At 37.1% G+C, this 22,095-nt stretch overlaps 1 protein-coding gene across 1 annotated transcript in view; it reads right to left on the reverse strand.

The window, feature by feature from the left end:
- The window catches only part of TTN (titin), a 241,485-nt gene that overhangs the window by 48,070 nt on the left and 171,320 nt on the right, over nucleotides 1-22,095 (reverse strand). The window contains exons 237-279 of the mRNA XM_075831506.1: nucleotides 21,724-22,017; nucleotides 21,307-21,606; nucleotides 20,912-21,220; nucleotides 20,640-20,830; nucleotides 20,010-20,439; nucleotides 19,046-19,354; nucleotides 18,805-18,953; nucleotides 18,566-18,598; nucleotides 18,224-18,353; nucleotides 17,704-18,003; nucleotides 17,239-17,556; nucleotides 16,842-17,138; nucleotides 16,416-16,715; nucleotides 16,016-16,330; nucleotides 15,753-15,901; nucleotides 15,389-15,539; nucleotides 14,891-15,172; nucleotides 14,471-14,773; nucleotides 14,059-14,361; nucleotides 13,691-13,972; nucleotides 13,261-13,560; nucleotides 12,879-13,181; nucleotides 11,859-12,167; nucleotides 11,481-11,762; nucleotides 11,100-11,399; nucleotides 10,715-11,008; nucleotides 7,654-10,620; nucleotides 7,247-7,567; nucleotides 6,869-7,153; nucleotides 6,463-6,762; nucleotides 5,714-6,016; nucleotides 5,313-5,588; nucleotides 4,927-5,226; nucleotides 4,466-4,768; nucleotides 4,064-4,363; nucleotides 3,686-3,973; nucleotides 3,297-3,593; nucleotides 2,663-2,965; nucleotides 2,272-2,577; nucleotides 1,898-2,185; nucleotides 1,140-1,430; nucleotides 719-1,006; nucleotides 26-616 (exon numbers count right to left, since the gene is read on the reverse strand). Coding sequence (XP_075687621.1) covers nucleotides 26-616; nucleotides 719-1,006; nucleotides 1,140-1,430; nucleotides 1,898-2,185; nucleotides 2,272-2,577; nucleotides 2,663-2,965; nucleotides 3,297-3,593; nucleotides 3,686-3,973; nucleotides 4,064-4,363; nucleotides 4,466-4,768; nucleotides 4,927-5,226; nucleotides 5,313-5,588; nucleotides 5,714-6,016; nucleotides 6,463-6,762; nucleotides 6,869-7,153; nucleotides 7,247-7,567; nucleotides 7,654-10,620; nucleotides 10,715-11,008; nucleotides 11,100-11,399; nucleotides 11,481-11,762; nucleotides 11,859-12,167; nucleotides 12,879-13,181; nucleotides 13,261-13,560; nucleotides 13,691-13,972; nucleotides 14,059-14,361; nucleotides 14,471-14,773; nucleotides 14,891-15,172; nucleotides 15,389-15,539; nucleotides 15,753-15,901; nucleotides 16,016-16,330; nucleotides 16,416-16,715; nucleotides 16,842-17,138; nucleotides 17,239-17,556; nucleotides 17,704-18,003; nucleotides 18,224-18,353; nucleotides 18,566-18,598; nucleotides 18,805-18,953; nucleotides 19,046-19,354; nucleotides 20,010-20,439; nucleotides 20,640-20,830; nucleotides 20,912-21,220; nucleotides 21,307-21,606; nucleotides 21,724-22,017 — 14,940 coding nt within the window. The remainder of the gene's footprint in view (nucleotides 1-25; nucleotides 617-718; nucleotides 1,007-1,139; nucleotides 1,431-1,897; nucleotides 2,186-2,271; nucleotides 2,578-2,662; nucleotides 2,966-3,296; nucleotides 3,594-3,685; nucleotides 3,974-4,063; nucleotides 4,364-4,465; nucleotides 4,769-4,926; nucleotides 5,227-5,312; nucleotides 5,589-5,713; nucleotides 6,017-6,462; nucleotides 6,763-6,868; nucleotides 7,154-7,246; nucleotides 7,568-7,653; nucleotides 10,621-10,714; nucleotides 11,009-11,099; nucleotides 11,400-11,480; nucleotides 11,763-11,858; nucleotides 12,168-12,878; nucleotides 13,182-13,260; nucleotides 13,561-13,690; nucleotides 13,973-14,058; nucleotides 14,362-14,470; nucleotides 14,774-14,890; nucleotides 15,173-15,388; nucleotides 15,540-15,752; nucleotides 15,902-16,015; nucleotides 16,331-16,415; nucleotides 16,716-16,841; nucleotides 17,139-17,238; nucleotides 17,557-17,703; nucleotides 18,004-18,223; nucleotides 18,354-18,565; nucleotides 18,599-18,804; nucleotides 18,954-19,045; nucleotides 19,355-20,009; nucleotides 20,440-20,639; nucleotides 20,831-20,911; nucleotides 21,221-21,306; nucleotides 21,607-21,723; nucleotides 22,018-22,095) is intronic.

The following is a 22,095-nucleotide window of genomic DNA, read 5'->3' on the forward strand; positions in this document are numbered from 1 at the left end:
AAGTAAAGTACTCTCTTTGACCTACCAAATGGATGTCTTGCGATAATAGATTCTGATTTTAAGCCTTCGCCAACTCCATATTTATTTTCAGCACTCACTTTGAAGATGTATTCAGTTCCTTCATGGAGTCTGGTAACTCTAAATGAAGTCTTCTGAACAGCAGAAGCACAGGTTACCCATTTATTGGTCACAAAGTCTCTCTTTTCTAGGATGTAATTTGTAATTTCAGAGCCACCATCATCTTTAGGTTGGTGCCAAACAAGAGTTACTGCATCTGCAGTCACTTCATCAAACTTAATAGGACCGGTTGGGATGCCGGGTTTGCCAACCACTTTTACAAATATAGAAGATTCTTTGGTTCCAGCAGGATTTTTCAAAGTAATTGTGTATTTTGAGGCATCATCTTTCTGGCATTCACGTACTGTCAAGACAGTATTTACTGGAGTAGACTCAACAGTGACTCTTCCGCTGTCAGTCAAGACTTTATCATCGCCCTTCTTCCATGTAATTGCAGGTGGAGGTTTTCCACTGACTGGGATTTTAAGTCGGAAAGTGCTGCCCTCTTTGGCAATATAGCATAAGTCAGGTAGATCTTTCAAGTCCAGATTTGGTGCAACTGCAAATATAAAGAGATAGGTATAGTTACAGCATTTGGAATGGAAAGCTACTTAATTGAATTAAATTTTTTTCTTTACAAATTGTGAAAAGCAGCACATACCAACATCGTCTTTAGCCACAAATGAAATTTCACTTGGAGGACTATAACCAGCATCATTCTGTGCAGTGACTTTAAAAGTATACTCCCGTCCTTCAGTCAAATCCTTCATTGTGTATTGCAAATTTTTGGATCTCATTACTTCTCTCCACTTGTCCTCAGCGGTCAAGTTCTCCACGACATATGCAGTGAGACGACTACCGCCATCACTTATTGGTTTCTTCCATCCAATTGTGCAAGATGACTTATAAACCGCTAGTGTTTTCAGATCTATTACTGGTCCAGGTTTTTCTAAAAAAAAATCATTCAATATGTTTAAATACAAGCATTTTATATATTTGGATTTATAAATTGCAAAGTTTCATTTGCAAAATTGTACATGCATGCTTTTGGTTTATTTCTATTTACTGTATCTTGTACTTACCTGAAGCTTTAACAGCATCATGAGTTTCACATGGTTCACCAATGCCATACTCATTTTCAGCCAGAACTCGGAAAAAGTATGCTTTGCCTTCCTCAAGGTTGGAGATTCTAAATGATGTTTTGGGACAGTCAGTGGACACTGTGGACCAAGCTTTCCTTTCAGCATCACGTTTCTCAACAATGTAATTCTTCACTGGGCTGCCACCATCAATAATTGGAGGATCCCATGAAATCATAGCAGAATCCTTTGAAGTCTCTTTAATGATGAGATTGACAGGAGGTCCAGGAGTATCTAAAAATCAATTAATTAATAAATTTATTTATTTTGACTTATTAAACATGTAGAAAAACATTTACGCAAGGCAATGATCAGCGTAGACTTGAATGAAATGTGCACTGATGTCTGATTTTTCACTTTATATTGTATTATTCTACAATCCAACAGATTCTAAATATAGACAAAATACATGACTGATATATTGTATGATTTGTTAAGGTACTTAACTAACCGCTGTACACATTTTTATCACTTTCCTAATAGAGAAATGTAGGTATAGTTACACGCAGAATAAAAGTTTTAAAGTAGGAGAAAGCAAAGTATATGCATAGGGTTTGTTCTTCAAAATGACACTCTAAAAAGGATTCTAATAAAATGATGTGTGCTTGCTAAATTCAATAGTCCTTCTTTCACATTTTAAATCCCTATTGAATATATTATGTATAATATATATATAAAAAAAAAATCATGAGTCCACTTACCAAGCACTTTCACAACAATGATATAAGACTTCACACCACTGCTATTCTCTAATGTCAAGATGTATTTGCCAGCATCATATTTATTGACATTTTCACAACGTACGAATGTATCATGCTCAGTTGATTTAATATCAAGGCCTTGTCTTTCTCGTATGTTTGCATTCAATTTAGACCATGAAATCTTTGGTGCTGGGCGTCCTCTGATGGGCACATAAATCCTCATTGTAACACCAGCGCGTAGGACAAGAACTTTCCTCAAATCAGCATCAAGCTCTCCTTCTGGGGCAACTGTTAGAACATTAGAACACATGTATATTATTGTATGGTACTTAAAATCATCTTAAGACAAATAGTGATAAGAAAGCAAAACTTACTGAGAATATCTTTTGCCAAATGCTTATCTGGAACTTCACTAGGATCGCTGTAACCAATTTTATTCACAGCTGAAACACGGAACTGGTATTCCGTATTTTCCATCAAGCCAGTAACAGAGTATTTGGTGTCTTGAAGATTCTTAGGCAAGTTGCATCTCACCCAGTTATCAGTGTCTGCTCTTTTAACTTCAACCAGAAAACCAATGATTGGGCTACCTCCATCATATGCCGGTTTGCTCCAGGAGAGACTTACAGTGCTACGAGTTGAATCAATAGCCTTGGGGAAAGCTGGTGGTCCAGGTGGATCTATAGATAAAACATAAAATATCACTATGGCTACAAGTTACATTTTAGGGATATTAAGCTTCACCATAGGATAAATAGCACTTACACTGTGGATCAAAAGCGGTTACTGCTCTTGATGCATCGCTAGGTTTGCCTGGTCCAGCTTTGTTCAATGCAGTCACCCTAAATTCATATTCAGTACCCTCTTGTAGTCCAGTAGCTTTCACAGTCCGTTCAATGACAGGCTGCTTGGTTACCTTTGTCCAGTTGAAAGACTTTGTATCACGCTTTTCAAGCAAATATCCAGTAATAGGAGATCTGCCATCATCAGCTGGTGCCTTCCAGCTTACAGTCATATGATCCTTTGTAACGTTGCTTATTATGGGTGGCTCACATCGTCCAGGCACATCTAGAAAGAAGAGAAGAATGTTATTTTCATTGTTTTTAAGTTTTGCTTGGCATATATTTAGGGTTGTGTATATATTGTTTAGCCCTATATAGTAGAGTCTGTTTAGCATGTATGGTTATTCAAGTTTCAATGTATATTGTTTGGGGTGTTTTTTTTTTTGTTTTTTTTTAAACAAAACCTGTTTTCTGAAGCTTTGGTTTGAACAGTTTTAAAACTTTTAAACTATGGTGAGTGGTAAAAATAAAAATGAATGTATTTACACTACATCATGTGTTTATATTTTATTCAATTGTTTGAGAGAGGTTGTACGAGGAAATATCAAGTAGCTTACCAAATGGATTCTTAGCAATCACAGATTCTGTTAAAATAGGATCACCAACACCATATTTGTTCTCAGCAGAGATGCGGAATTGATATTCATGTCCTTCAATTAGTTTCTCCACACTGCAACTGGTAGTCTGGACATTTGTAGTCACTTGTGCCCAATTAGGACGACTGGTTTCACGTTTGTCAATGATATAGTTTGTAACATCAGAACCACCATCTTCAAGTGGAGGCTCCCAATTAAGCATGGCACGGTCAGAATACATATGGTTTATCTTAATAGAGGCAGGAGGTCCAGGTTTATCTAAATTAGAACAATAAAAGTACTATGAGATCTATATCTCTATAAACACTTTAAAATACAAAATAAGACAAAACTGAGAACGTCAAACTTACCTAGCACTTTCAGCTTGATGGTTGCTGTCTTAGAACCACTTGCATTTTCAGCTACAATAGTATATTCTCCTGATTCCTTACGGTTAACACTAAACAACTCTAATAGGAAGAGGTTCCTCTTTGATGAGATTTTGATACCCTCTGCAGGCTTTACATCTACTCCATCCTTCTTCCAGAAGGCTTTTGGCATTGGCTTACCAAATACTTGAGCATCAAGACATACATTTGCTCCTGCTTTGACTGTGATCAGAGATTTCATCTGTATGCTGAGATCAATCTTTGGTGGAACTGCAAAGGAAAAAAATGAAAATGCATTCCTTTGTACATCTCCTAAATGAATGTTATTTATGCTAATTTAAAAAGAAAAAATGCACATACCATTTTCTGCTTGAATGGTCACAGGATCTGATGGTTCGGATGGCCTACTAACATTGATGGCAGTCTTGGCAATTGCCCTGAACTGATATTTCTCATTTTCTTCCAAATCAGTGACAGTATACTCTTCTGTTGGAATTTGAGAAGCCATAGTGTTGCATTTTACCCACTTTTCACCAGGAAGCTTGCAAGCCTCCACTATGTAGCCAAGTATTTTGCTGCCACCATCATGCTTTGGCCGAGTCCAAACAAGGGAAACAGTACTTCTTGTGATATCAATAACTTCTGGTTTTCCAGGAGAATCTGACAATCAACATTATTTGTTATTTTTTTCCATACATGTTATTAAAATGTTTTTACATTATTGTAAGCTTTCAATTTATTTTCAATTTATATAATACATACCAACTGGTGTTCTTGCTGTGACATACTCAGTAGGTTTACTTGGCTTGCTGGATCCAGCTCTGTTTAGAGCAGAGATTCTGAAAGTGTACTCTAAGCCTTCAATCATACCAACACATGGATATTCTGTTGAGCGTACTGCAGTATCATTGGCCTTCACCCACAGCAAGCTGTTTCTTTCCTTACGTTCTATTGCATAACCTGTAATGGGGCTTCCTCCATCATTATCAGGTCTGTCCCATGCAACAAATATGCAGTCTTTGTTGACTTTAGTGACATGAGCATTCTTTGGTTCGCTGGGAACATCTGAAAATGTAACAACAAATAGTTTTTGTATTTTTGAATATTGTACATGCTCACATGATTTTATGCTTTACATAAAAAAACATAACAACATATCATGCTGTTTTATGATTGTTATTTTGCTATTAACACAATATTAGTTAGAAACATTTGTTACATACCAAATGGGAACTTGGCAGTAATGCGCTCTGATGCAATTGGTTCCGAAACTCCAAAGCGGTTCTCAGCACGAACTCTGAAAATATATTCTTGTCCTGAGACGAGTTTTCCAACACGACAATTAGTTTTGGTAACTGAAGATAAAGCTGTAATCCAATCTCCTCTGCTTACATCGCACTTATCAACAATATAGTTGGTAATGTTGCTACCTCCATCTTCAAGAGGCAAATGCCATGAGAGTGTGCAAGCATCAGAATCTATGTCAGTAACCTCAAATGGTTGTTCTGGTGGGCCTGGGATGTCTGTAGAAAGCAAGAATAAACAAATATTTACTAATGGTAGTTTTCTTCTTTTGGATAGTATAATACACTTAGTAATTCATACATACCCATTACTATTACACGGATTATCTGTGACGCCACACCAGAGCTGTTTTCTGCCGACAAAGAGTAGTAGCCACTGTCTTTCCTTGTTACATCTTTTATTATGAGAACTGTGGAATTCTGTGATTTATGCACAGCTAGACGGCTTGATGGCATGACTTCAGAGTCTGCTTTCATCCACTTCGATGTAGGAATTGGTTTTCCATAGACGTGTGCTTCAATTCTAAGTTTCTGTCCTGCTTTGACACTGATGTGTTCAGGCAATAATATCTTAGGTGGAACTGTAAAAAAAACAACAACAAACAAGTATATTTATTTGTAAGTCTACATGTTTGTTCTAGCTGGAAGCTACATTTTTGACAGTTGATTTATTGCAGTACATAGAAAATCTAGTCATTTCACTTACGGAGTTGTTCTTTAATTTCAAATATTCCTTCAGCTTCCCTTGGCAAGCTGACTCCAACAGAGTTTCTAGCAGCAACTCTGAATTTGTATTTTGTGCCTTCTTTAAGCCCAACAACAACAATATTTAGATCTTTCACAACAGAATACTGGGTCCAGTTGTTCTCTGGCTGTCCTTCTGTCTGGAAACTAATGATATAACCATCAATTTTGGCTCCTCCATCTCGCAATGGTGGGAGCCAAGCCAGCGTAGCACTGTTCTTTGTTATCTCCGTTACATCAAGTTTTTTAGGTGGATCAGGTTCACCTATTGAAATACACAGAAAATAATAAAATAAATAAATGTGTTAATTGCTTTGTCTAGTGAAACTTGAAATTAATGCATATGTTTTTCAATAAGGGATGCAATTATAGTGTAAAATGTACTGCTCATTTTCCTAAAGACCTAAAAAAAAATACAAATGTCTTCTAGTAACCATGCTCTTTTTTAGCCTCATATCCCTTTTGCAATATCGATAAACAATAAAAGTAGAACAAACATCTATATACACTAGGGTACTTTGGATTGAAATCGATCTTAAATTTATTAGAAAATCTTTTTGGAATGAGCATCAAAATACAATATGGAAGATAGAACACCTGCAAAGTTATATTGCTATGCCATGTAGCAATATTGAATTAAACTAAAATGTATTTTAGTGTTTTGACTATGATCAGTATAAAAAAATATACATTATATGGTACAATACTTACTTATAGGATCTGTTGCAAGTACAGACTTTGGTGTGTCTCTTGGAACACCTAATCCATATTCATTAATAGCAGTAACTCTGAAAAAGTATTCTGTTCCTGGTACAAGATTGGTAACTTTGAAACTAGTTTTCTTCCAGTCTGCCACTACTGTTGCCCATGTCTTCTTGTCTACTTCTCGTCTTTCTAAGTTATAGTGAGTCACCTGACTTCCACCATCATTTTCTGGAGGCACCCATGAAAGTTGACATGACATTTTTGTGACATCTGAAATTGTAAAGTCTGCCACAGGTCCTGGGGTATCTGCACAAAAAAAAATCAGGTTCTATTAATATATGCAAAATTAAAACACATAAAGACACAACACTCAATATCTCTTTCCTTTTGTTTGCTTCATCTTTAAACTTACCAAGTACTCTCACGTTGACAAACACTGCCTTTTCTCCTGCTGCATTGACAAGTGACAATGAGTATTTGCCAGAATCATCACGAGTAGAGTTTGGAATAACTAAGAAAGCCATAGTATCGACAAGATCAACATGGCCTTTTCTGACAACATTATCTATACCCATTCTTCTCCATGTAACTTTAGGTGCTGGTCTTCCCCTAACTATTGCAAACAATCGAATAGGACATCCTGCTCTTACAGTGACTAACTTTCTCATGCTTGCATCCAATTCAATTTCAGGAGTTTCTGAAAATAAATATTTAGGGGAAAAAAATTAGCTCACTGAAATACATGCTTTGTTCATTTAAAAGGTTTTCTGCAGAAAAATAGAAAACATACCCAATATTTCTTTAGGTGAAACAGTCTCTTTCAATTCAGCAGGCCGTCCAATGCCAACCTGGTTCTGTGCTGAAACTCTAAACTCATATTCTTGTTTTTCATCAAGACTTGTCACATTATACTGTGTGTGAATTAGCTGGGCAGTAACATGGCATCTCTTCCAGCCGCCCTCGACATCCTTAGCTTCACCTTTAGGTCTCATTTCTACAATATATCCAATAACTGGGGCACCACCATCATAGACAGGTTTTCCCCATCCTAGAGCAATGGATGCTCTTGTGCTATCAACCACCTTCAGATTTGTTGGTGGGCCAGGAGGTTCTGCAGAGAAAGCAATAACAGTTAATAGCATATAGTATATGGAATGTATCAGAATAATACATTAAATAAATAATGTTATTATTTACCTATAGGGTCTTTTGCAACAATAGGTCTTGATGGCCCACTTGGATCTCCTAGGCCAATTTCATTTTCAGCTTTAACACGGTACTGATATTCATGTCCTGGGATAAGATTGGTAACTTTAAGACGCCTTTCTGGTACTGCTGATTTGGTTACAGCAACCCATCTCATTGATCGCTTTTCTTTTTTCTCAAGGATGTATCCAGTGACAGACTTGCCACCATCAAATTCTGGTGGATTCCAGACAACAGTCATTTCTTCCTTGCTTACTTTGGTGACTTCTGGAGGCTCTGGAGGTCCAGGTTTGCAATATCGTGTTTTAGCAACAATTGGTTTTGTTTCTGTTGGTGCACCAGTACCCATTTTATTCTCTGCACGAACTCTGAAGATGTATTCATTTCCTTCTATCAGACGAGTTACTTGTGCACGAGTTAGGATCACAGACGAAGAGTATGTTGACCATACCATGCGCTTGCTCTCACATTTCTCTAAGATATAGTTTTGTATCTCACATCCACCATCATCTTCTGGTTGGTCCCAACTGAGTGTACATCTATCACTTGATATATCTGAAATTTTCAGATTTTGTATTGGTCCAGGTACATCAAGAACATTAACAGAAGCATGTGCAGTAAAGCTTCCGGCAGGATTTGTGGCTGAGATCAGATATTTACCACTATCAGACCTCCTAGACTTTTCCAGAATAAATTTGGTGTAATCTGTTCCATTTTCTATCTTTAACCTAGGAGATTTTGTTATATCTGTTGTATCTTTATCTTTTGTCCATGCTATTTCTGGCTGTGGTTTTCCTCTTACTCCAGCTTCAAGTCTAATTGTTTCTCCAGCTTTCACAACTATCACTCCAGTGAATTTCAAATCTAGTGCAGGTTTTAAAAGTTCCTCTTTTACTAAGACCTCACTTGTCTTAACCCAGTTGCTTTCACCGCCTTCATTCTTGGTCTGAACTCTAAATTGGTATAGCTGATTTTCATGGCATCTATCTATAAGGTAGCTTGTTTCTTTGATGCTGCCTTTATGGACCCTTTCCCATTCATCAGAATCTTTTAGTTTTCTTTCAACATGATATGATAGGTTGGGACTTCCACCATCGTAATCTGGCCGTCTCCATTTCAGATAGACAAAAGTTTTTCCTACTTCAGCAATATGAACGTTTTCTGGTTCCCCAGGCTTTTCAACTGGATTAATAGCTAGGATTGGTGTCTTGGTTTCAATAACTGGACCAGGTCCAACTTTGTTTTCTGCACATACTCTGAAAAAATATTCATGATTTTCTGTTAGAGGTGCTTTAATCAACCTCTTTGTAAGGTCAGAGGAAATTACATACCATCCTCTTTGACTTGGTTCGCGGTATTCCACAATGTAGTTGGTTATTTCTGAGCCGCCATTATCTTGTGGGTTTTCCCAAGAAACCACGCAAGAATCTTTAGTAACATAACTTATCTTAAGATTCTGACAAGGTCCAGGTCTGTCTAGAACATTGACAATGACCACACCCTGTGCTTGACCACTGCTGTTCTTGGCCACAATTGTATATTTTCCATGGTCAGCTCTTGTTGCTGGTTTTATTTGCAAACTAACTGGAGGAAAGTCCTGAGTTATTTCAGTTCTGTTGTCTTTGGTTACTAATTTGCCATCTTTTGACCATGTAATGTCTGGGTCTGGCCTGCCTTTAACACGAGCAGTAATATTAAGAGTTTGGCCAACCCGCACAGTCAGCAGGTCACGACAAGTTAGATCAAGATCAACTTCTGGTGGGTGAAGAATATCTTTTGCAATTACAGATTCTGGAAGTTCTCTAGGTTCACCTTCTCCAACTATATTTGCTGCTTTTATACGGAATCTGTACTCATTTCCTTCAATCAGACCTGGGGCCCTAAAAGCACACTGCTTAATGAGATCATCGGTGTTAATTCTGCTCCACTGAGCTGTACCTGATTTTTGGCATTCAACAATATATCCTAAGATTGGACTACCACCATCTCTAGTGGGCTTTGTCCAAACTAAGTCAGCTGTTTCTCTGCTCTTGTCTTTAAGTTTGGGATTTATTGGTGGCCCTGGCGGTGTTATGGGGCGGGAAGCTTTTATTGGATCAGATATTGGTGATGGTTTACTTAGTCCAGCAATATTCTCAGCAAACACTCTGAATTCATAGGTGTTGCCTTCATATAGCCCAGTAGCACGGTACCTAAGATCAAGTACTGGTGTCTTATTTACTCTTATCCATTTACCAGAAACCTCTCGCCTTTCAAGTATATAGCCACTAATTGGACTGCCACCATCAGATTTAGGAATTGTCCATGACAAAGTTGCAGCATTCTCAGTTATATCTGACACCACTGGCTTTCCAGGTGGGGATGGTAGATCAAACATATGCTTGGCAACAGTTGGCTGAGATTCTAAGGGTTTACCAATACCCATCTTGTTTTCAGCGCTAACACGGAAGGTGTACTCATAACCTTTCTGAAGTCTGGGAACCTTAGCTTTAGTTTGAATACTTCCGGTGCTAACTATTCCCCAAGTTTCTTTCTTGCCTTCACACTTCTCTACAATGTAGCTCATTACAGCAGTTCCACCATCATCCTTTGGTGGCCTCCAGGAAATCACCATATGTTCTGGTGTAACTTCTAAGATATTTATTGGACCTGTTGGTGGTCCAGGAACATCCAAAACTGTGAGATGCAAAGCAACTGTCTTGCTTCCAGCAATATTTGATACTGTCAGCTGATATTCTCCTGTATCCTTTCTTGTACAATTTTTGATTGTAAGTACAGTTGAAAAATTGTCAGTATCGATTTTGTAGTTGCCTTCAGTTTTTAATTCTGTGCTGTCAGTCACCCACTTAGCAGTTGGAACAGGGATTCCTCTAATGATTGCAGGAAATCTTACAGTTGTACCCGCTTTGACAACAAGACCTTCAATTAACTTAACATCAACTTCTATGCTTGGTGCAGCTGACAAGAGAAACAAAAAAAATAATATTTAGCATATGAAATAAAATTTATTGATGACTATTGTGATGAATATTGTTGTGATTATTATCATTACCTATTTTTTCTTGGCACTCAATTGGTATAGTAACATCTGGGCGACCAGGTCCAGCAATGTTCTGAGCTTTTACACGGAATTTGTATATCTTGCCATTCTTCAGTCCTGTAACAAGGCATTCTGGTATGCTAACAGTCTTAAAGTTGGTCCAGTCTTCCGTACCATCTTCCTGATAGTCTACTACAAAACCAGTGATTTCAGAACCACCATCACGGTCAGGATAGTTCCAAGCAAGGGAGACTTCAGTTTTGTCTACATCTACGTGATGAAGGTTCTTTGGTGGTCCAGGCGGATCTGTACAATAGATAAATATACAATTATTTTATGCTGGTGACCCATGTAAAAACATTAATAATTAGCTAATTAGACTATACATTATACTTACAAATTGGATCAATAGCCTTTATTGGTTTAGATGATTCTACATAAGGACCACGTCCAAACTGGTTCTCTGCAGCAACTCTGAACATATATTGTGAGCCTTCCATGAGGTGTTTAGCGATAATGCTGTGCTTTTTAGATGTAGTTGAGATAGGTATCCAACGAGGGTTGGCAACATCACGCTTCTCAACCACATAGTTGCTAATGACTGCGCCACCATTGTCCTCCGGCTCTTTCCAGGTAAGATAACATGAATCTTTTCTAATTTCGCTGAATTGAAAATTCCTTGGTGGACCTGGTTTATCTAAATGAAGAACATTAACCATTAATCCTTAGTCTTTTATTAATTTATATTAACAGGAAAAATAAAATGCATGTATCTTACCGAGAACAACAACTTTAACTTCAACCGTCTTAGTGCCAGCTTCATTTTCTACTGTCAAAGAAAACATTCCTGCATCTTCTTTGGCTGAGTTACGTATTTCAAGCTTGCTTCCAACAGGTGTGACTACAATATCTGCCTTCACAGGTACTTCTTTGCCTTCCTTCTTCCAGGTTACTTTGGGGAATGGCATTCCTTTGATTAAAGCACTGAGTGTTATAGTATTTCCAGCCTTAACCTGTTGCTCTCGTGCCATGTTTGCATCAATTAACAGCTCAGGTGGTTCTGTGTTCGAAAAAAACACAACCGAAGTTTTGTCAATATTGTTGAAAATACCAGTAGTCTAAATAAGTATACCTTACTGTAGTATAAAGAACTCACCAAGCCTGTCTTTAGCTTGAACTGGGTCCCGGACATAGACAGGCTCAGATTCACCAGCAGAGTTCACTGCCATTATTCTAAACTTGTATGTTTCACCTTCTGTGAGCCCAACCACTTTGTGTTTTGTATCAGGACAGCCATCGGGGGCATGGTTGGATTTCTTCCACTCTTCTTCACCAACTTTTTGGTATTCTACAAGGTAGCCAATAATTTTTCCTCCACCATCATGTCTAGGTGGGTGCCAAGACAAGTCTACAGAGTTCTTGGTTTTGTCAACTGCTTCTGGGTTTACGGGTGGGCTTGGTTTGACTAAAACAAAAAAAAAAAGACAGAAAATATGGCACTTGTTTGTTTATCTGGATAACAGCTTAATGTGCTGTAAGCGCTAAACATTTTTACAGATTTACTTCTCCCTTCCCACTTCCACTATGTTTTGCCTTGGAGTAATTTTTTTATACAACCATGTAGGGGCTATTTTAATTTCTTTTTTTTAACTTGATGGAAATAAACAACTACATTTCAAATAAGCACTCTGGGTAAATCCCTTTTCCTCCTTCGTTTGTAAACTAGGTTAGAAAACAGGTAGGGACATTAATTCTCCTACCGGGCGCTTTACTTTAGTTAGCCCCAGTGTTCTAGGCATCCGTTCTGTCATGTGACTCACACTATGACACCCTGAAACCTTCATTGTCTGCTGTGTGGACTAAAAGTCAGTCTCTCTATGCAAGCCTCTTCTAAGCTTGCATAGAGAGATTGACCTCTGGTCCACCCATCAGACGTTGTAGGATTCAGGTTGTCAGAGTGCGGGTCGCATGACTGAACGGTGGGCCAGAGCATAGCATCTAACAGTATAATAAGGTACCTGGCAAAACAGAGGGGAAAGATTTAACTGTAGTGCTTCTTTAAGTAGAAAAAAATATATTACCCTATTGGAATAACAAGAGAAAATATACATACAAAATAGCACTAATGGAGGTAGCTATAAAGCAATGGCACAGAAAATGCAAAAAGTTCACATACCTATTGGATCATTGGCAAAGACTGGTTTGGATGGTGGACTTGGGTCACCTACACCAACTTCATTTTCAGCAGATACTCTAAATTCATATTCACATCCCTCAAGCAGATCTGTTACTCTATATTGTGATTCTGGATAAATAGGCTCCCTTGAGACTTTGGTCCATCTGTTGGACATGGTTTCTTTCTTTTCTACAATATAGGCAAATATGGGTTTTCCGCCGTCACGTGGTCTATTCCACAAGACCAATGCAGAATCTTTTGTTATTTCCTTAACAAGTGGTTGTTCAGGTGCCTCAGGAACTCCTAAAAATATTAAAATTTCTAATTAAATTATGTTTTCGGCAGAGGTCTAGGTGCTGTACAACCCGAAAAGGTAACTTACTGTAGCGGTCTTTGGCCTTCATATCATCAGATATAAGAGGATCGCTAATGCCATACATATTTTCTGCACAGATTCGAATGCTGTATTCCCGTCCTTCAAGAAGTTTGGGAACCTTGCAAGTTATCTTGTTAGTTGCTGATGTTACAGGCATCCAGAGGTCTCTGTTGCTGTCTTTCTTTTCCACAATATAATTAGTGATTGAGCTTCCACCATCATCGAGAGGAGGTTTCCAGGAAACAACCATATGATCCTTGTGAACTTCATCAAATATCACAGGACCAATTGGTGGCTGTGGTCGATCTATGTAAAGTAAGAAATACATTGCGTTATTTATCTCCAAGTTTTGTAAGAAATATACTATTTTACAAATTGAATATATATACATACATGTCACAAGTTCATAATCTGTTTCTTAAATAAAGCTGCTTACCAACTACAGTGACTTCACAAAATCCCTTTCTTGATCCAGTGCTGTTTTCAACAACCACACAGTACTTTCCTGAATCTTCTCTGACAGACTTAAATATGCCCAGACACAAAGTTGTTGGAGTAGTCTTGATCTTTATACGTTCATCTTCTTTAACAGATATACTGTCTTTCAACCAGATAACCTTTGGTGCTGGTTTGCCTGTGTACCGGCCATTCATAGAGAAAGCTTCCCCAACTCGTACAATTAACTTATCTCGGAAGTCAAGTTCAATTGTTGGAGGTGCTGTAAAGAACAATCAATAGCAATATTATACTAAAGATTACAACCTAATAATTTCAGCATGATGAAATAAATAGAAAAATGCATACCTAGTTCATCTTTGCAAGTAATTGGTTTTGTGCAGAATGATGGTTTTCCTTGTCCGACAATATTGACAGCACTGACACGATATTCATATGTGTCACCCTCTTTCAACCCATCATGGGTGTATGTCCTATTTAGGAGCTTTTCTTTGGTGGCTCTATAGAATTGGTCTTTTCCAATGAGTCGGCATTCCAAGACATACATTGTAATGTCAGACCCTCCATTATATTTAGGTGGATTCCAGCTCAAACTTATTGAATCTTTTGAGACTGCTGCTACTTGAAGATCCTCAGGGCGTTCAGGTACAGCTGTAGGGAAAAACATGTGGGACTTTAAACTTGACGACTAACATACGATTTATGATTTTTGGAGAAATGTCAACAAATAAAAAGAATAAATTATATTTTTTTAACTTACATATTGGCTCTCTTATAACTATCTCACTAGAAGTCTCAACGAATGGACCCATTCCAATAATATTTTCTGCTGCAATACGGAAGAAATATGCCACTCCTCCGATGAGCCCTTGTACTGTTGCATTTTGTCTTGTCACAGTATAAGTCACTGGAGTCCACCCTCTGCGATCGCCTTCACGCTTTTCAATGATATAATTAGTAATTGTTGAGCCTCCATCATCTTCAGGTGAGAACCAGGTCAGTTTGCATGAGTCATTTGTAAGATTTTCAGTCTGGAAAGGCTCGCTTACTGGCCCAGGAACATCTGTAAATAAGAGAAAATCAGCCTACTGTATATAGTATTTGCATTGTGCTTTTATAGTGGCATTCATAGCATGTATTGCAAAAGTTTAAATATAACCTTATTTAATGTCCTAATTACCTAGTACGTCAACAATAATAGTCTTCTTTCTTTCACCTCCTGCATTTTTGGCAGCCAAAGTGTACATGCCTTGTTGATGTCTCTGGCATTTTTTAATAACCAGAGATGAACTAATGGCTGTTGTCTCAATGTTAGCTTCAGATGGCAAGGGTTTGTCATCTCTATTCCAAATAATTTCAGGTGTTGGCTTTCCGGAAACATAAGCTATAATTCGGATAACACCACCAGCATGGACGACAATTCTCTCTTTGACACTGGCATCTAGCTGAATATCAGGTAACACTAAAGGAATAAAAGAAAAATGGATTATATGTTTAATACTTTTATAAAACTATATAATAGCTTATTGTTTTTGTAGTAGAACACACATATTTAACTTTAAAGGAATAATACAAAATTATTTGGTACATATTTAATATTCAGTTAGGATTTTCATTGTTTATCTAAAATAAAACCAACCAATGTTGTCTAAAAGCTCAAAGACTTTAACATAAATACCTGTTCGATCCTTGGCCTCAATAGCATCAGTGACATCACCAGGTTCTCCAACACCAGCAGCATTAACAGCTCTCACTCTAAACCTGTAGAAGCTTCCTTCTTTGAGTCCAGATACCACAAATTTGGTGCCTCTAACTTCTTTTTCTTTAGCCTACAGAGAAAATACGCATGCTTCTATTTAGCAATGCAACACTCGAAACCCAAATTAGTCCAAATACTAATTTAATTTTATATACTTTATTACCTTTAATTAAGTGAAAACAGAAATGGAAACAAAGATAAACTAATCCAGATATTGAACTCAATCTATTTATAAGGATATTATTCCTAAATTATTATTATTGTGTAACAGGCTTCTGCAAACCTTTTCCCATTCTTCTTTTCCTTCTTCTTTGTACTCCACAAAGTATCCAGTGATTGGAGAGCCTCCATCTTTAGAAGGTGGAATCCATTCTAGATCAGCTGTTGATTTAGTCCAGTCTGTAACCTTTGGAATTGGTGGTCCAGGTGGTGCTAGGGATGAAATATATTAGATGTATTAATTATCCAGTCAAGCAAAATGGATTTCTATATGTATTTTTGATATTTTAGTGCTTAAAACATATATGTGTTATTTATTGTACTCACAAATAGGATCTCTAGCAGTAACTGGATCAGATGGCAGACTTGGAGGCCCAACACCAGCTCTATTAATAGCAAATACCCTAAACTGATAGTCAGATCCTTCAATAAGACCTGTAACCTGGTGGGATACACCCAGTGTCATGATTTTGATGGGATCACGGTTAACTCTCTTCCATCTCTTTCCAGTGGTTTCTTTCATTTCCAGCCAGTAGCCTGTCACTGGTGATCCACCATCATATTCTGGTTCTTCCCAGTTGACAGTCATAGAATCTCGTACAACGCTACTGACGGATGGTTTATCACACTGTCCAGGAACAGCTGTTGAAACACAAAATATAATATTATCCTGTCATTGATATCAATTCGGTCGATGTTTTTGAAAATCTAATTACACTAAACTTACAATATAGATTCCTTGCTGTTTCAGGTTCACTATCAAGGGGAAGACCGACACCATACTTATTCTGAGCCATAATACGGAACACATATTCATGACCTTCAATAAGTTTTGGTATGGTGTATAAACATTCTTTGACATCTTTCGTCACTGGGCCCCATATTTTCCTGTTAGCTTCTCTCTTCTCAATGACATAGTTTGTGATTTTGGAGCCTCCATCATCTTTTGGAGGTAACCAAGCCAAAGTCATATTTTCAGCTGTAATTGATTCAAATTTAATTGGTCCTACTGGTGGTCCAGGGCGTCCTATTTAAAGTAAGAAAATAGTTGGTTTACTAACTTGTATATATAATAAAAGACTAATAATTGTTTTTAAAAACATAATAATAGATTACTTATTACACTAGCACAGTTTGTAAATAATATAATTACCCAAGACATTTAATCGCATTTCCTTTGAATCAGATCCCAAGTTGTTTTCTGCTGTTAGAGTATATAGAGCAGTATCATTTCTACGAGACTGGTGGATCAGCAAAGTGCAGTCATTTTCACCAACAACTTTGTTAACGTGTTGATCATATTGAACTGGTGTTTTGTCATCAGGTTTGTTTGGAGGTGCTTTATACCATTTCAAAGTTGGGAATGGAACACCCTTTAACTTTGCAACAATACTGATATCTGTTCCCTCTTCAGACTCCAAAAATTCTATTAGGTCAATAGATGGTGGGCCTTAAAAAAGGGTTAAAATAAAATTACAAAAATATGAAATAACGCTAAACAGAAATATAATAGATTAAATATAGCTTTGCTTTTCAAACTGTCTACTTACAAGTCTGGTCTTTCACAATAACTGGGCCTACAGTTGTAGATGGCTTGCTCTGTCCAGCCTCATTAACAGCTCTGACTCGGAACTCATATTCAGCTCCTTCTTTAAGGTCTTCAACAGTGAATTTTGTTTCTTCTACATCTCGTTTATTACATTGCTTCCATGTTTCTTTGGTTTCTCCAGTCGGATCCCAGAGTAAGCGCTCAATTATATAATGAGTCACGGGTGCACCTCCATCATTCTTTGGTGGCCTCCATGTTAGTGCCACTGAATTTTTTGTAACAAGACCGGCTTTTAACCTTGTAGGTGGTTCAGGTGGATCTTTAAAGTAAGAAAACAAATTACTACCTCTTATAATACAAACAGAGTTTTAGTAAAATTGTTAAAATATATTAGGTGTCAAAATGTTTCAATTATATTATTATAGTAGTTTACAGAACATTTTTCACAGTACTGCATTAGACTTACGTATTGGGTCTCTTGCTCTTGTCCTTTGAATGGTTGAAATAGGAGGCCCAGTGCCAAATCTATTCTCTGCTGTTACTCTGAAGAAGTATTCCTGTCCATCAATGAGGTCTGGTACAGTATATGAAGTTCCTGCACAGTCTGTAGTCACCCTGCTCCATGATTTGCCTTCAACTGTCTTCTTTTCAATAATGTAGTTCTTAATTCTGTCTCCACCATCATTATCTGGGGCTTTCCATGTAAGTTTAGCAGTGGATCTTGTCACATCACTAACTTTGAGATCCTTTGGTGGCCCTGGAGAATCTGTAATGCAAAATCGTATTTAAAAAATAATATCTATGTTTATTAAAACTAATACCCTCATACAAAAAAAAAAAATTTTAATTGAAAAGAATCAGTGTTGCATGTTGCAAACAATAGGTTATTTGTTACCATTATTACAGGTATACATATTTGTATACATTTAAGATAAATGCCTAAAGGTTTTTATTACATATTTCCAAGTATATTTGCATAGTCTTACCTAAAACATTTACTCTAACATTGACTGTCTTCTGTCCAGCTTTATTCTTTGCAGTTATACTATATTTTCCAGAGTGTCCTCTGTTGCACTCGGGAATGATGACAACTGAAGTAGTGTCTGTTGCCTCAACCTAAACAAAAATCAGAATAAGTGTTTAGGGTTTTCAAAACTCAGTTATATTATAACATTTAATGGTTTTGTACATATTTATTTAATTAATTTATTTAAATTATGTATAATACCAAAATTAATCTTTTTTCATTGCAATTTAACCCATTCAAAATGTAGCTTTTGGTTCATAATAAGTAATGCATACAATAAAGATATATGCAATTTACATACCTGAGAATCCACTGGAATATTGTGTACTTGGTCCTACAAGTGTACAAACAACAAGCATAAAACCATTAATTTACATACAAACATGTAAAAATTTCAGGTTCAGAAGTGTTTGATTTTACAGTTAAGAAGGTCTTAAAGTCAAGGACTATTTTAAGGATAAGGACAATAATTTCACAGTTTTTGAAACATCTATGCAAGACAAATATATGTCATTTAGGCAAACATCTGCATTATCTTACCTTTATCTCTGTCTTTGCTGCTCCTTCAAACTCCCATGATGTTTTGGGTACAGGACGACCTCTAATTAAAGCTGAAATCCTGATTGCGGACCCAGCACGTACATTCAAAAGGTCTTGTGATTTCAAGTCAATTGAGATATCAGGCTCCTCTGCAAAAAAATTAATTAAGAAAATGTTTACTTTTAATCTTAGAGATGAAAAGAATACTGATTTAAATTAATAACATATAGTCATGATTTACCTTGTATCTCCTTTACTGGTATTTCTCCGGTTGTAAGACTTGGCTCAGATTCACCAGCAGCATTAACTGCCTTAACTCTGAATTTGTATTTCTTGAACTCCTGAAGATTTGGAACTACACAGTCGCAAGTGGGAAATAGCTTGTCGGGTTCATTGACCTTTTTCCAGTCTGAGCTGCCTTCTTCCTGCATTTCAACAATGTAGCCCTTAATTGGACTTCCACCATCTTTGTCTGGTTTCTTCCAGGCAAGAGTAACACTTGACTTAGTTTTATCCTTCACATCTGGGCATGATGGAGCACCGGGAACATCTGTGGAAATAAGCAAATAAATTTGTTAGATATTTACATTTTTGTGCTCCTTGAAGTGATGCCTCCTCCCCAAATTTAAGATAGTAAACAGTATGGGTGGCAACTTATGTTTCCAAAAATTCTCCCCTTTCATTCAGTGATGAATGCTGATGGAGGCCAAGTTCTCACCTTACTCCTGTAGAGCTTCCCTGCTTTTAAGATTATTCAGTCATACGAATAACCAATCAATTTATTGTATGCATTAACATATTTATGTCCTTAAGAAACGAACTTGGTTATGAAATAATTATGACTTTCTGTTTTACAATAAAAGTCCTCTATTTCAACTTGGTCCTGGTAAGTAGATCCCACTTCATTTCTTAGTTTCTATCCCACACTTGATGGGCAGTATCCCCATATTTATTTTGTTTAAAACTTTTAGGTGAGTTGTCATCACAACTAGGAACCCCCCTTGCTAACCTCTAGAAGTGCATTTCACTATCACTACGTACTGTTTTACCTAATGCGAGTATTTAATAATGCCCTTAAAAAAGTAGTTAGTACACCTTATCTGGCCTCTTCGTGAGATTTTTTTTTATTGTATCCATAGTTATGTTGCATATCTTGTGAATTAGAATTCCCTCACCAGCATTGTCTTTGCACAATTTATACTTACAGATCGGGTCTACAGCCAAAGCAGGATCTGATGGTTCACTGGGAGGGCCTACTCCAGCGGCATTAATAGCCATAACTCGGAACTGGTATTCCACACCTTCTATCAAGCGCAATACATTGAATTCCAGGCCTTTCACAGCAGGTTTTGTGACTGGAGCTCTGTTGACACGACCCCAGTATACACCACCAACTTCTCTCTTTTCAAGCCAATAGCCAGTAATTGTAGTTCCACCATTGTCCAGTGGAGGCTCCCAGGACACCAACATTGATGATCTAGTGCAGTCAGAAGCTTTTGGCTTTTTAGGAGCACCAGGAAGGCCGTATGGATCTTTTATAACGACTTTGTCTGACAAACAGTCATCACTAATGCCATATTTGTTGACTGCTCTAACTCTGAATTGATATTCTCCATTAGTTGTAAGTTTCCACATCTAAAAGTAACAATAAAATGTGTCGTTAGTAATCTGCATATTTGTTAACTTCCACATTCACTGTATTCTCTGTACTATATAAGGTATTTGGGTTATATAAACATTACATGCATTCATTATAGGAAGTGGTTTTTTAACTGTTATAGTGTTATTTTGCTATTGGTAGTAGTCTACTGCAGAAATATGTTAAAATCAATTACCCCATATCGTCTGTCAACCACAATGTTGGAAACTTCTTCCCATTCAGATTTCTTTTTGCTCGCATCTCGTTTATCAATGATATAATTTGTAATCTCACTACCACCATTGTCTAGAGGTGCGTCCCATATCAAGTAACAGGATTCAGCTTTGATGTCAGTAACTGCAAGATTTCTTGGAGGTGAAGGACGATCTGTTTAGAACAAAATAGTTAGTTACTTATATTTGGGAAATAGTGTAAAAATATCTAAAGAGAAGAAAACGAAATACATACCATATACTTCAACATTCACAGAGCGGTTAACGGAACCAAGACGGTTGGAAGCTGTAATTGTGTAGGCTCCTTTATCACTCCTTTGTGCACTTGGCATGATGACTTCTGTCTTAGCTTCACTCCTTGAAACTTCTTGTTTCTCAATCTTTAAGGTTGGTGTTGTTTTTTCAATTGCAACTTCATTTTTGAACCATTCTATCTTTGGCAGTGGAAGACCAGTTACCTCAGCCGGGATGTTCACAGGCTCTCCTGCCATAACTTTAATTGTGTCACCTCTAACAGCTAAGCGGAGAGTGATATTGGGTGGAACTGGAAAAGATACATTAAGTCAATTAAGGCACTGACAAATTATTTGGTAAAATATAAACGTTAATTTTTTTGTTTTCAAAAAATACCTTCATCATCCTGAATTACCACATTGAGGGGTAAGGAGGGTTCACTTTCTCCTATGTCATTAACAGCTTTGGCACGGAATTCATACATGTGTAGTTCTGCAAGGTTTTCTACTAAAAATGATGTGTCTGGACAGAGTCTCTTATTACATCTTTCAAACTCAGTTGCATCATGTCGTCTCTTTTCAATGATATACCCTATAATAGGGCTACCACCATCGTTGCGTGGAGGTTTCCAATCAAGTGTGACACTTGACTTAGTTCTCTCAGTATAGGTAAATCGTTCAGGTGAACCAGGAGGGGCTACAAGGAGAAACAATAAAATGTCAGGATATTTATGAAAAAAAAAAAGTCAGGTTACAAAGTTTGATTTGAAAAAGAACAAATATATGTAACAATAATTTTATTTTTTAAATTTACCTAGGGGATCAACTGCGAGAATTGGTCCCAGATCAACAGGAGGACCACAACCATATTTATTCTTGCACATGACACGGAACATATATTCTTGTCCCTCTAAAAGACCGTTAATATCACATTTAGATCTCTCAGTGTCTATTGGTTGTCTCCAAATATGTGCTTTGGCATCCTTTCTTTCAATTATGAAGCCTGTGATGTCACTTCCACCATCATCAATTGGATCAGACCAGTTCAGAAGAGCCATCTTTCTATTAACAACAACTGGTTTCAGTTCAGTTACTGGTCCAGGAACATCTGAAAAAGTAATCGGATTGTCAGAATTATTTTTAGTTCTTATTTCCAAAAACATACAGTAATGCTATTAGAACTATG

Source organism: Rhinoderma darwinii, chromosome 6, assembly GCF_050947455.1.
Source record: "Rhinoderma darwinii isolate aRhiDar2 chromosome 6, aRhiDar2.hap1, whole genome shotgun sequence".
Taxonomy (NCBI): domain Eukaryota; kingdom Metazoa; phylum Chordata; class Amphibia; order Anura; family Rhinodermatidae; genus Rhinoderma; species Rhinoderma darwinii.